The sequence below is a fragment of the Larimichthys crocea genome, chromosome II (genome assembly GCF_000972845.2).
Source record: "Larimichthys crocea isolate SSNF chromosome II, L_crocea_2.0, whole genome shotgun sequence".
Lineage (NCBI taxonomy): Eukaryota > Metazoa > Chordata > Actinopteri > Sciaenidae > Larimichthys > Larimichthys crocea.
In genome coordinates, this window is record NC_040012.1 from 1,355,388 (window position 1) to 1,368,364 (window position 12,977).

General features: G+C 41.1%; 1 protein-coding gene across 6 annotated transcripts in view; it reads left to right on the top strand.

Annotated features, from left to right (window-relative positions):
- The first annotated feature begins 1,101 nt into the window (after positions 1 to 1,101).
- Positions 1,102 to 12,977, top strand: part of cpeb4b (cytoplasmic polyadenylation element binding protein 4b) — a 69,334-nt gene continuing 57,458 nt past the window's right edge. For 2 of the 6 annotated variants that reach the window (XM_019272139.2, XM_019272142.2), the window contains exons 1-2: positions 1,102 to 1,700; positions 2,620 to 3,860. In XM_019272139.2, the coding sequence (XP_019127684.1) occupies positions 2,670 to 3,860 (1,191 nt within the window). In that variant the 5' untranslated portion in view covers positions 1,102 to 1,700; positions 2,620 to 2,669. The remainder of the gene's footprint in view (positions 1,701 to 2,619; positions 3,861 to 12,977) is intronic. The other 4 variants (XM_027287868.1, XM_027287872.1, XM_019272143.2 and 1 more) reach the window with 3 other exon arrangements.

The window sequence follows — 12,977 nt, forward strand, 5'->3', positions numbered from 1 at the left end:
TATATATATATATATATCCATCTCTCTCTATATATCTCTCTCTATATTTCTCTATATCTCACTCTCTCTCTATATATATATCTATATCTCTATATCTCTCCCCCCCCCTCTCTCTCCCTCCCTCTGTGGACATGTCTCATTAATTCATGTTACTAACCAAACTTCCCCGGAGTTTCTGTGCTCTGTCGTCCAGCAGGTTCTCGTGGATCGTGGCTGCTGCTGTGATCCTGCACGACGTCCACTACGCATATTATTACTGTCATTATTACTACCATATCTGCTACTGTGGTCATTTTATCATTCATTGTGATTCATTGTCATTTTGTCAGTCATTGTAATTGTACAATATGTTTGTGTTGATTTGTCCTGTATACGTGACATCCATTGCACGTCTGTCCCTCCTGGGAGAGGGATCCCTCCTCAGTGGCTCTTCCTGAGATTTCTTCCACATTTTTTCCCTGTTAAAAGGGTTTTCTGTGGCAAGTTTTTCCTCACTCGAACCGAGGGTCTAAGGACAGAGGGTGACACTCCCTGTACAGATTGTAAAGCCCTCTGAGGCAAATGTACTTTGTGACTTTGGGCTATACAAATAAAATTGATTTGATTTGATTTTGATGTATTTACATAACTTCTATTATTAGCTTTATATATTAAGTCAATGTGTTCATTTCTGTTGACATTGTTTAACAAGATGATTGTATAATTTATACATTTATTATTAATTGAAGCTGGTTTATAATGTACTGCATTAAATTATATTTCTGAATATAATGCAGTCCACTACAACATCACCAATAACTATTACCTTAATGGTAATACATATCATTTATTGGATAGTGTCCACAAAAACTGAACATTATAGGCATCATAAAAGTAGGATTTATGGCATATGGAATCCATATATATTCATATAATCCATGTATGTGTACAAACAGGGTTAAACTGGGAAAGGAGCATGTGATCAGCAAGCTTCCTCTTCTAATGCAGTCCCATCCTTTCCAGAGAGGGGCGGAGGTATGTCACTTTTCTCACGACCTGATACCAGCTGCGCCAGCCCCGTGCTGCTGGGAGGGTTTTTCATCATTGTCGACCTCAGTGGGCGGTGGCGGGGCTTCACTATTGGTGCATGGCCGTTATCTGCCGTAGAAATCAGGCGAGGCTGCCGGTTAGCCGGCCAATCACATGTCGAGGTGTGGCTCTCGGAGGGCGTGGTAACGGTGGAAAAGGTGGCGCTAGAAGCGGAAGTGCGTCTCGGCAGATCCCTCGCTGTCATTCGGCCACGGTCGGTTCCAGGAGAGGGGCACCCAAGTAGCACACAGGGATCGGCTGGCTCTGCAGGAAAGACACTTAGCTAGAAAATATAGTGAAGTCAGACGAACACTATAACCGATCGAACAGGGCTTGTGAAAGAACCGCGGCCGGATACATCAAACACACTGCCACGTTAACAAAGCTCTGTGAGCACACAGTCCAGCTTCAGCTCAGAGGCAGCAGGTAGACAGAGAGCTGTGTCATTGAGCAGGCAGGACACGTCAGGAGAAGGCAGAAAAAAAGCTGACCGACCGACTGCACTGTACAGTCAGCTATCAGACCGAGGAAAGCTTTCCTGACCTCATTTTCTCAAGGACACCACCTTGCTCTCAACCAGAGGGGAGGATCTCGACAAAAACATCGCTGAGGTCGAAGGTGGTGATCAGAAGGTGAACTGAATTTAATTTAATTTAATTTAAAGTCTGTGTTCAAGCTGGCCAGCTAGCAAGCATTTATGCTAACGTTAGCTAGCCAGCTAACGTTAGCAACGGGTGGAAATGTTAGCTGGCCAGCTAACATTTCTCTTTGATTTAAAGCGCTTGACTGTCGAATGTTAGCTCTACTATTTACATAGAATAATGAACAGTGAATTCACAGGGCGTATTTCGATGAAAGGAAGCAGTGTGTGACTCGGTTAGTTCTAGCTGATCCATTTTGAGGTCGGACTCCTCACAGACTCTGACAGCTGTCAAACAAGGTCGAGTGTTTGTCTTCTGAACGTTTCGTCGGTTTATTGTTCATATATTCAACATTCATTCATATTTCATCGTACGGTGTTCTCTTTATAATTACACAATGAATTGTCTGTCAGTTGGTTTGCGTTAGGAAAACGTCTCTAAATGTGTGAGTGTGTGTGTGTGTGTGTGTGACAGAGAGAGAGAGAGAGAGAGAGAGAGAGAGAGAGAGAGAGAGAGAGAAAATATGTCGGTTCGACACAGCAGTGTTTCCAGCTATGTTAGTGCTGCCAGCAGCTCAGCTGTAGACTTACAAGCTGGCAGCGTCACAGGGTTATAATTAGATAAAGATGTAACGTGAACTGCTTTTTTCAGCTGGCCACAGTAATAAGGGCAGATTGTTCAGTGCAAGAATGAGCTCATTCATGACAATGATGTGTGATTATCATATGTCCAGGAATTCTCTGAGGGAGTAAATCAGACCAATTGGGACAAAAAATCTTTTATGTCACTGAAAATGTCTATGGCCATCATGTCGTTTTTTCTTTTGTTTCTGTCTATCTCTTGATCTATAGTGGAATGACGAGGCTGACTGCTAACTAGCATGCATTCCTGTGTGCTCTTCTCTCAATAGGACCAAACGATCACGGGATAGCATTTGTGTGTGGGGGGGGGGGGGAACAAATGGGGGATTACGGGTTTGGAGTTCTAGTTCAAAACAACACTGGCAACAAGTCTGCATTTCCAGTCCGAATCCACCCACATCTGCAGCCCCCACACCACCACCAAAATGTGTCGCAGAGCCCTGCTGCTTTTATAAACAGCACCTCAGCCGCAGGTAATGGCACCACGGGAGGCTCTCCCTGGCTCTTTCCTGCTTCTGCCACCCACAACAGTGTGCAAGACGAAATCCTGGGGGGGGCAGAGAAGCCCAAAGCACAGCAGCACCAGGAAATGCAAGAAACGCAAGAAAAGCAGCAGCAATTGTCCCCTGGGAGTCACCAAGAGGGTGGAAGTGGTGGTGGGATAATTTCAGAACTGGAAAATGCCCGTTTAGAGGAAGCCAAGACAGACAGCGGTGTGTCTGAAGGAAGTAATGGAAAGGAGAAGCAATTACGTCTTGAGTCTCCTGTCCTGACAGGCTTTGATTACCAGGAGACGTCTGGGCTTGGGGGGACTGGCCCGGTCCAGTCCAGTACAACCTCATCATCACTTACTGGCTTTAACAACTGGTCAGCTGCCATCCCACCGGCGCCATCAACCATCATCAATGAAGATGTGAGCTTCTTCAACCCAGCCTCTGCCAACAATGGGCCCCTGCTGTTTCAGAACTTCTCTCACCATGTCAGTCCAGGGTTTGGTGGGAACTTCTCCCCCCAAATCGGACCAGCGGCGGCCTTGTCCCAGCACCACCCAGCTCCCCCACCACATCCCCACTTCCAACACCCCCACAACCAACACCAGCACCATCGGCGCTCCCCGGCCTCTCCACACCCTCCACCACCCTTTCCACACAGGAATCCGGCTTATAGCCAGTTGCCACATTTGTCCAACAGTCTGAACAAGCCCCCATCCCCCTGGGGTCCAGCTAGCTATCAGAGCCCCTCTCCCTCCCTCGGCTCCTCCACCTCCTGGAGTCCCGGAGGAGGTTATGGCAGTGGTGGTGGCGGCTGGGGAGGATCTCAGGGTAGAGATTATCGCCGAGGGCTGAATGGCGGGATGACCCCCATCAACTCAATTTCTCCACTGAAGAAGACCTTCCCTAACAACCATGTGGCATCTCAGAAGTACCCTCGAAACAGTCCTGCAGGCTTCAACCCCAAGTCCTGGATGGATGATGGAGTCGGCCGCAGTGATAACATTTTCCCCTTTCAGGTCAGTTTGCCATTTGATAGTCTGATTGTATGACTCAGCAGTAATTCTGCTATTCCTTTTATTAATCAACACATTTTGCTGTGTTTTATGTTCATGCTTCTGTGTGGTATTATTTTTCAGCAGTAGTCACTTGATAATGATTTAAACATCAGTCATTTGTGCTAGCTGTTAATTTTTATTAGCTAGCTTATGTGGTATAGCTGCTATTTTTAGACTGGGGGGGCACATATACGAGCTGGGGGGCTTGAGGAAGGGAAGGGTGTGGTGTGGGGAGTGAGGGAGGTATTATGGACATAGAGGAGAAAGACGGGAGAAGGGTATGGAAATGGGAGAGGGAGAACAAAAAATCTAGATAGAAGACATCGCCATGGGGTTTATTTTATTCTATGTAATTTTAAAAAAGGAGAAAAAATGGAGGTAATACTGTAGATTCATGGCCAGAGTCTAATGATTTTTCAGGATTACTACTTTATTAATCACCCAGGTCATGGCTGCCATACAACTCGTATTCAAATTGCCAGGTTATGCATAGTGTAAATTGTACAGCTGGGTCCACACACAATGAAGATGGCACAAATAATTGTATTATCACATGTATACAGCCAGTTGGATTGATGGAAAGAGGTAACGAGAGCATGGAGATAAATTCATTTCATTGATCTAGCTACTCATTAGTTGTGTTGGTTGTCAGAAGGAGTCAGGGGTGAGAAAGGTTGCCATAGGCCCAGCCAGGCCTCATGACCTGATAAAAGGGCTTCTTGAAGTGCTCTACTTATTCTTTACCTTCTTACCTTTGGACAATGTTCCTGCTGCGGTGGTCAATTAATATAATGTATTTATATTATATTTATATTCACTCCAGTTTCACTGCCCTTGCTGAAGAATCCCTCAAACCAAAACCAATAGAATAATATCTTTTTCCCCTTTTTTTTCACAAAAAGTCTAATCAGTCACACTCAAAATGGTGCTTGTCGAGATCTTGCACTTTTGGATGTCTGATGACACATGTTGAATTAAACAAGGAACCCCCATTTTTGGTAACTGAAATACTGTAACTCCTGTAACTCTGAACTAAACAGACCCCATGTGGAACTGTTGATACAATGTTTCACTATATGCTTTTGGATTAGATGTGATTCTAACACACAACTGCAGAGACAAGTACTCGACTTCGATAAAGTAGCACTCTACTCTTCAGTTGATACTTACGCACATTAAACTGCATGTTAACATTAGCATGTTAACGCTGATGCACTAGCAGTTAGCATTAGCATGTTAGCATTAGGATGTTAGCATTAGCATGTTAACGCCGATGTGCTAGCAGTTAGCATTAACATGTTAACATTAGCATGTTAACGCTGATGCGCTAGCATGTTAGCATTCGCAGGTTAACGCTGAAGCGCTAGCAGTTAACATTAGCATGTTAGCATTAGCATGTTAACGTTGACGTGCTAGCAGTTAGCATTAGTATGTTAGCATTAGCATGTTATCATTAGCATGTTACCATTAGCATGTTAACATTGATGCGCTAGCAGTTAACATTAGCATGTTAGCATTAACATGTTAACATTAGCATGTTAACATTAGCATGTTAACGTTGATGGGCTAGCAGTTAGCATTAGCATGTTAACATTAGCATGTTAGTAATGTATTTAAGTCCTAGTGGCTAATGTTAATTAGCACTAATTTTAGCATTGGTCGCTAATGTTTGCAAATAGCATGTCTTTACAGCTTGCGCTAACGCTCTGCTGTCTCTGTCTGCCACACAGACAGGTTCAAATTAAGTGCCAAGAACTACTAAAATGGCCGCCGCTCAGGTTCTGCTGGCCCCTCCCCCCTGTCCTCCTTCACGCAGGCTGAGGTTGCCAAGCAACCAGGGCCAACTGTAATCAGTGGAGGAGTTACTGCACCTGTTAGAATGTCACTTAGAGACTGAGAGAAAATGCTGAGAACTCCTCTCTTCTCAACAGGAAGGACTTCTGACCAAACCGTATTTCCAATCATGAACCGACATAACGGGGGGCATCGCGTGCCCTCCTGATCGTTTTACAGTTGTTTTTGTGTCGATAAATGAAGAAATGTGCCTCAGGAGCAAGAGAGAGAAAGTTACTTCTGCCTCTTCTCCTCCCAAAAAATTTCCCGCCTTTTTTAACATGGGAGTATATGAGGCTTGTGGGGGGAGTAGTCGATCAATGAGCGCGTACGGAGCCAAAACTATATGTCTGACAGCTTTAGGCAGCGAATGTGAGTGATACAACAAATTGCTACGTTTCTATGTATAAATCGTGTCTGTAGTGGGGCATTTGAGGCCACGGTAGTAAATCCGTTTTTATTTTTCACGGATGTTTCTCCCCTCTCCACTTTAGCGATGACATCACTCACTCTAGCTCTGGAAAGTTCTCGCAATACACACCATTCATTTTTTGGCTTGTTTTTCTGGATTTTGGCAAAACCGTTTGCCGAAACCTTAGAAAAGTCATAGCCATCGATTCCCGGCCGAGCCGGTCGTTTGATACCCGTTTTGTGTATGTGCGACAAAAACTCTGGGAGGAGTAGCAGGACAAAAAAAGGGTGGAAGAATAAGTTAAAACTAGAAAAATTCTAAAGAAATTTTGAGTGTGCCTGACCTGGCCCCCCCCCGTCGACACTGCTCAGCAAATTTAGTTTTTAGTGTTAGTAGTGGCTACATTTTAGCATTAGCATATTACCAATGATGGACTAACTAGCAGTTAACATTAGCACATGGAGCATTAGCATGTTAAGATTAGCATGTTACCACTGATGGGCTAGCAGTTTAACATTATAGCAATGTTAGCATTAACATGTTAGCATTAACAGGTTATTAGTAGCATGTTAACATTAACATGTTAACGCGATGGGCAGCAGTTAACATAGCATGTTAACATTAGCATGTTAATATTACATGTTAGTATTCGCATTTTATGCATTAGCAGGTTAGCGCTGATGGGCTAACAGTTAACATTAGCATGGTAACATTAGCATGTTAGCGCGATGTGCTGATAGGCTAACAGTGTTAACATTAGCATGTTAGCATTAGCATGTTACCATTAGCATGTTAACGTTGATGGGCTAGCAGTTAACATTGGCATGTTAGCATTAGCATGTTAGCGCTGATGCACTAGCGGTTAACATTAGCATGTTAGCAGTAACATGTTAACATTAACATTTTAGCATTAGCATGTTACCATTAGCATGTTAACGCGATGGGCTATCATTACATTAGCATGTTAAATTAGCATGTTAGCATTAGCATGTTAACATTCGCATTTTATTAGCATTAGCATGTTTAACATTAGCATGTTAGCATTAGCATGTTAACATTAGCAGTTTACCATTCGCATTTTACATTATTGCATGTTAGCGCTGATGGCTAAGACGTTAACATAGCATGTTAACATTAGCATGTTAGCGCTGATGTGCTTAAGGCTAACAGTTAACATAGCAGTTAGCATTAACTGTTAACATTAGCATTTGGCATTAGCATTTTAGCATTAGCATGTTGCATTAGCATGTTAACATTACATGTTAACATTAAAATGTTAACACTGATGGGCTAGCAGTTAACATTAGCATGTTAGCATTCACAGTGAGCATTCGCATGTTAGCATTGCATGTAGCGCTGAGGGGCTAACAGTTACCATTAGCATGTTAGCATTAGCATGTTAGCATTAGCATGTTAACGCTGATGTGCTAACAGTTAGCATTGGCATGTTACCATTAGCATGTTAGTGCTGATGGGATAACAGTTACCATTAGCATGTTAGCATTGTCATGTTAGCATTACCATGTTAACATTAGCATGTTAACATTAGCATGTTAGCGCTGATGGGATAACAGTTACCATTAGCATGTTAGCATTAAAGCATGGTTAGCGCTGATGGTGCTAACAGTTAGCATTGGCATGTTACCATTAGCATGTTATTGCTGATGGGCTAACAGTTAACATTAGCATGTTAGCATTGGCATGTTAGCATTAGCATGTTAGCGCTGATGCGCTAGCATGTTATCATTACTATGTTAGCATTAGCATGTTAACATTAGCATGTTAGCATTAGCATTTTAACGGTGATGCGCTAGCAATTACCATTAGCATGATAACATTAACATGTTAACATTAGCATGTTAACGCTGATGCACTAGCAATTAACATTACCATGTTGGCATTACCATGTTAACATTAGCATGTATTTAATTCCTAGTGGCTAATGGTAATCATCATTAGCAGTTAACGAGCTAGCTGCTCTGCTGTCTCTGTCTGCCATTTTAGACAGACAAGTTCAAATTAAGTCCAAGAAACTAAAATGGCTGCCGCTCGGCTTCTGGTGGCCCCTCCCCCCTCTTCTCCTTCACGCAGGCTGAGGTTGCCAAGCAACCAGGACCTAATCAGCAGCAGCTGATCTGCACCTGTTAGAATGTCAGTTAGAGACTGAGAGAAAATGCTGAGAACTCCTCTCGAAAAGGAAGGACTTTTGGCCAAACCGTAATTCCAATCATTGAACCGGCTTAACCTGAGGCACGATAGACTTCCTGATCGTTTTACATATTGTTTTGTGTCGATAAATGAAAAAGGTGCCTCGAAATGTCCCTCAGGAGCAGAGAGAGAAACGTTACTTCTGCCTTTTCTCCGAAAATTGTCGCTTCCTTTTGTTTAACATTGGAGTCTATGAGGTGTTTGGCGGGAGTATCGATCAATTAGCCCATCAGGAGCCAAAACTATATGTCTGACAGCTTTGGCAGGCGAATGTGAGTGATACAACAAATTTTGCTACGTTTCTATGTATGAATCGTGTCTGTAGGGGGGCAGTTGAGGCCGGCAGTGAAATCCGTTTTATTATTTTTCACTGATTGTTCTCGTCCCTCTCCACTCTAGCGATGACATCACTCACTGGTAGCGCTGGAAAGTTCTCGCAATACACACCCATTCATTTTTTGGCTTCGTTTTTCTGGATTTTTGGCAAAACCTTTGCCGAAACTCTTAGAAAAGACATAGCCATCGATTCCCCCGCCGAGCCGGTCGTTTGATACCGTTTTGTGTATTGCGACAAAACGTCTGGGAGGAGAAAGCGAACCGAAAAAACACGGAAGAAACGGAAGACGAATAAGAATAAAACTAGAAAATTCCCGCAGAAATTTTAGAGAGTGACTAGTGGGCTGTTGCCGGGGGTCCTGTAGTCAAAAGCACACCTCAAATAGTCATTTTAACATGTTTATTTAGACACTGGAGCACATTAACATGTAGATTTAATCTAATTAGGGGCTAACGTCAATTGCTAACAGTGAGGCAATTAACTTAGCAATGTTTAACATTGCAGTAGACAAAAATTTAGTTAGCTAAAAATCAGTGCGAGCAACTGACTCGGCAATTAGCATTACATGTTTAATAGTAGCTTTATTTTATTCTTAGTGGATATGCTAGCAATGTAGCGTGTTAGCAATTATCATGTTAGTTATATTCTTAGTGGCGTAGCCAGCAATTAACTGTAGCATTTTACCATAGGCTGCAATATTAGCATAGCATGTGCTTTACTACATGAGCAGCAGCAGAAAAAAAACACACCTCAATATCAGTTGGTAAAACAGATTTAGTTACACACACAATCAGGCTCTCAAAGCTCACCTCAATCATAACAGTTAATTTACAACACAAGTTAAAACACAATTTTTATAAATATAATTAGTAACAGTTAATTAAAATCAACAATGAAAACACACTTTTATAATATAATAACTTAACATTTCATTTAAAATAAATAAAAATAGTTATGTTAGCTGATTAACAAACACGTCAAAAATACATACAAATATACCCCACTTTTTTTGAACATGTTATTTAGACACAGGAGCAGCTAGCGCGCCGCGCAAGCAAGTGACCATAGCGTTTGACAATACATGTCTTTAATTTTTTAGTGGCTAAGTTAATTAATATGTTAGCAGTTGCATTAATTTTAAACCATTGGGCAGCTAATGTTCCAGTTGAGCATGTCTTTACAGCTAACCGCTAATGAGCTAGCTGCCTCTTGTCTCTGACGTGCTAGCAGTAACATGGTTCTATACTGCGAAAAATGAGTGGCTAGCATTTAACGTGCTAGCGTTAACAAATGAGCATGCTAGCATAGCATTTTATAATGAGCCTTCGACAGGTTAAGACATAACATTTAACAATGATCATATGTTAATTCTAGGGTTAATAGTAATACATAAGCATTAGCGGTAACATTACCAGGTTAGCATTAGCATGTTTAACATTAGCATGTTAACAGTACAGTTTATTTAATGACTTAATGGCTAATGCTAACGTAACCACGGCTAGCTGCTCTGCGGTCATTGTCTGTCAGTTTTAGACAGACAACGCGCTAGCAAGCATTAATCATGAGCAGGTTGCTTTAAGCTGGTTAACTGTACAGGTACTTAATTCCTAGTGCTAATGTTAATTAACATTACAATGTTCAATGACAGTGTATGTATTCTTCGGGCTATGCTCAGTTGCTAGCGCAGAATGGCTAACAAGTTTAAACATTAACATGGTAGAATTAAGCATGATGTAGTTTAATTCTTGTGGCTAGTGCTATTAACATTAGAATGTGGCATTTTAGCAAGTAGATGGTAAGTTGGTTTATTCGGGGCTAAGGTAATTGCTAGCGCTGGACGTGCTAGCAAGTAGCTTAGGCATGTTTGCAGTTGTCATGTAAAAAGTCTTAGGTGGCTAATGCTATTGCTAGGGGTTTGAATTGCGCTAGCATTAACAGTTTGCAGTATTTTAGCTTTGCTGCTAATTGTAACAGTTAGCATGTCTGTACACCTAGTGCTAACGCGCTAGCTGCTCTGGCTGGTTTGGCGCCTAACAATTAAATATTACCATATGAGTAACATTTAGCATAGTAATCTTATGACTAAAAAAATTATGGGCTAGCCGTGACGTGCTAGCACTTACATTAGCATTTTAACATTAGCATAGTTTCTCGAGTGACTGAAAATGAGTGGCTACCTAACGTGGCTACAATTAACATAGCAATGTTACCATTAAACATGTTAGCAATGATCAAGGTTTATATCTTAGTGGCTAATGTAGTAACTTTAATTTTTAGCAGGTTAACATAACATGTTAGCAATGATCATGTATTTCCAGTCTTATGGATAATGCGAATTAGCTTCAGCAGGTTTAACATTAACATGTTAACAATGATCATTAGCCACTAAGATGAAATACATATCATTGCTAACATTTAAGTTTAACCGGCTAAGTTATTAACATTAAGCCCGAAGAATTAAATACATGACATTGCTAACATGTTAATGGTAACATGCTAAGTTAAGTGCTAGCACTTAGTGTAGCCACTCATTGTCAGTCACTAAAAGAATGCTATGTTAACATGCTAATGTTTAAGTGCTAGCACGTCAGTGCGAGCCCATAATTTTTTAGTCCTAAGAATACATGGAATGTTTTAATTGGTAAGATTAATGGTAGTAGTGCGCCAAAGACAGCAGAGCAGCTAGCCGTGAGCACTAGGTGTAAAGACAGGCTAATGTGTAACATGAGAGCAAAAGCTAAAAGTAATGCAAATGTAATTGCTAGCGCATCAACACTACAATGGAGCATTAGCCACGAAGATTTATTACAGGACAACTGGCTAACATGCTAAGCTAATTGCAGATCGTCAGCGCGAGCAATTAGCCCTTAGCCACGAATAACCATACATGCTACTGCTAAAATGCTAACATGCTAATGTTAAGTAGCACTAGCCACAAAGAAGTAAATCATGCTAAGTCTACCATGTTAATGTTAAGTGTTTAGCCACTGCCGCGAGCAGATAGGCATTAGCCACGAAGAATTAAATACATGATCATTGCTAACATGTTAATGTTGTAATTAACTTAGCCACAGGAATTAAGTACTGCTCATGTTACATGCTAAAGCTAAACCGCGATATAATGATTGCTAGCGCGTTTCTGTCTAAAATGACAGACAATGACAGCAGAGCAGCTAGCGTGTTAACGGTTACAGTAGCCATTAAGTATTAATATAAATCGCTAATGTTTAACATCTGAATGTTAACAGTGTAATGGCTAACTGGTATGGTAACCTGCTAATGCTTAGTGATTACTATTGAACACACTAAAATTAACATAATGATCATTGTTAAATGTTAATGTGTAACCTGCTGACGCTCATTGCTAGAAATGCTGAATGTAGCATGCTAATGTAACTGCTAGCACGTAATGCTAGCCCCTTATTTGTCGTCAGTAAGAATACATGTTAATTGCTAGCACGTCAGAGACAGCAGAGCAGCTAGCTCATGAGCGTTAGCTGTAAAGACATGCTAACGGTACATTAGCGGCCAATGGTAAATTTAATGCAAATGCTACACATATTAATTAACATTAGCCACAAAAATTAAAGACAATGGTAATTGTCAACCCTATGCTCAATTGCTTGCGCGGCAGCGTAGCCTTGCTCCTGTGTCTAAATAAACATGTAAAAACGCTATTTGTATGTATTTTGTGTGAAAGTTTAATATTAACTATAATATTTTTAGTTATTTAAATGAAATGTTAAAGTTATTAGATTATAAAAAAAGTCGTGTTTTATGTGATTTAAATAACTGTTAATAATTAATTTTATAACAATTGTGGTATTTACTGTGTTTCTAATAAATGTTTAGAGGAGGTGGGAGCTTTTGAGGACTGCCTGTTGTTGGTAAATAAATCTGTTAAAATGCTATTTGAGGTGCGCGTTTTTTCGGCTGCTGCGATGGTAGTAAAGGACATCTCCTATTGCAATATTTGCAGCCAATGGTAACATGCTAATGTTAATGCTAGCGCTGACGCCACTAAGAATTTAAATACATGATAATGCTAACAACGCTCATGCTACATGTAGCCACTAGAATAAATAAATGCTAATATTAACATGTTAATGGCTATGCTAGCATGTCAGTGCGAGCCACTGCATTTTTAGTAACTAGACATCACTGCTAGGTGTAACATGCTACAGGTACTTGCATCACTGTTCAGCACTTGACGTAGCCAATAAGAATTAAATACCATTTAAGTGCTCGCTGTCTAAAAAACATGTTAAAAAGACTATTTGAGGTGTGC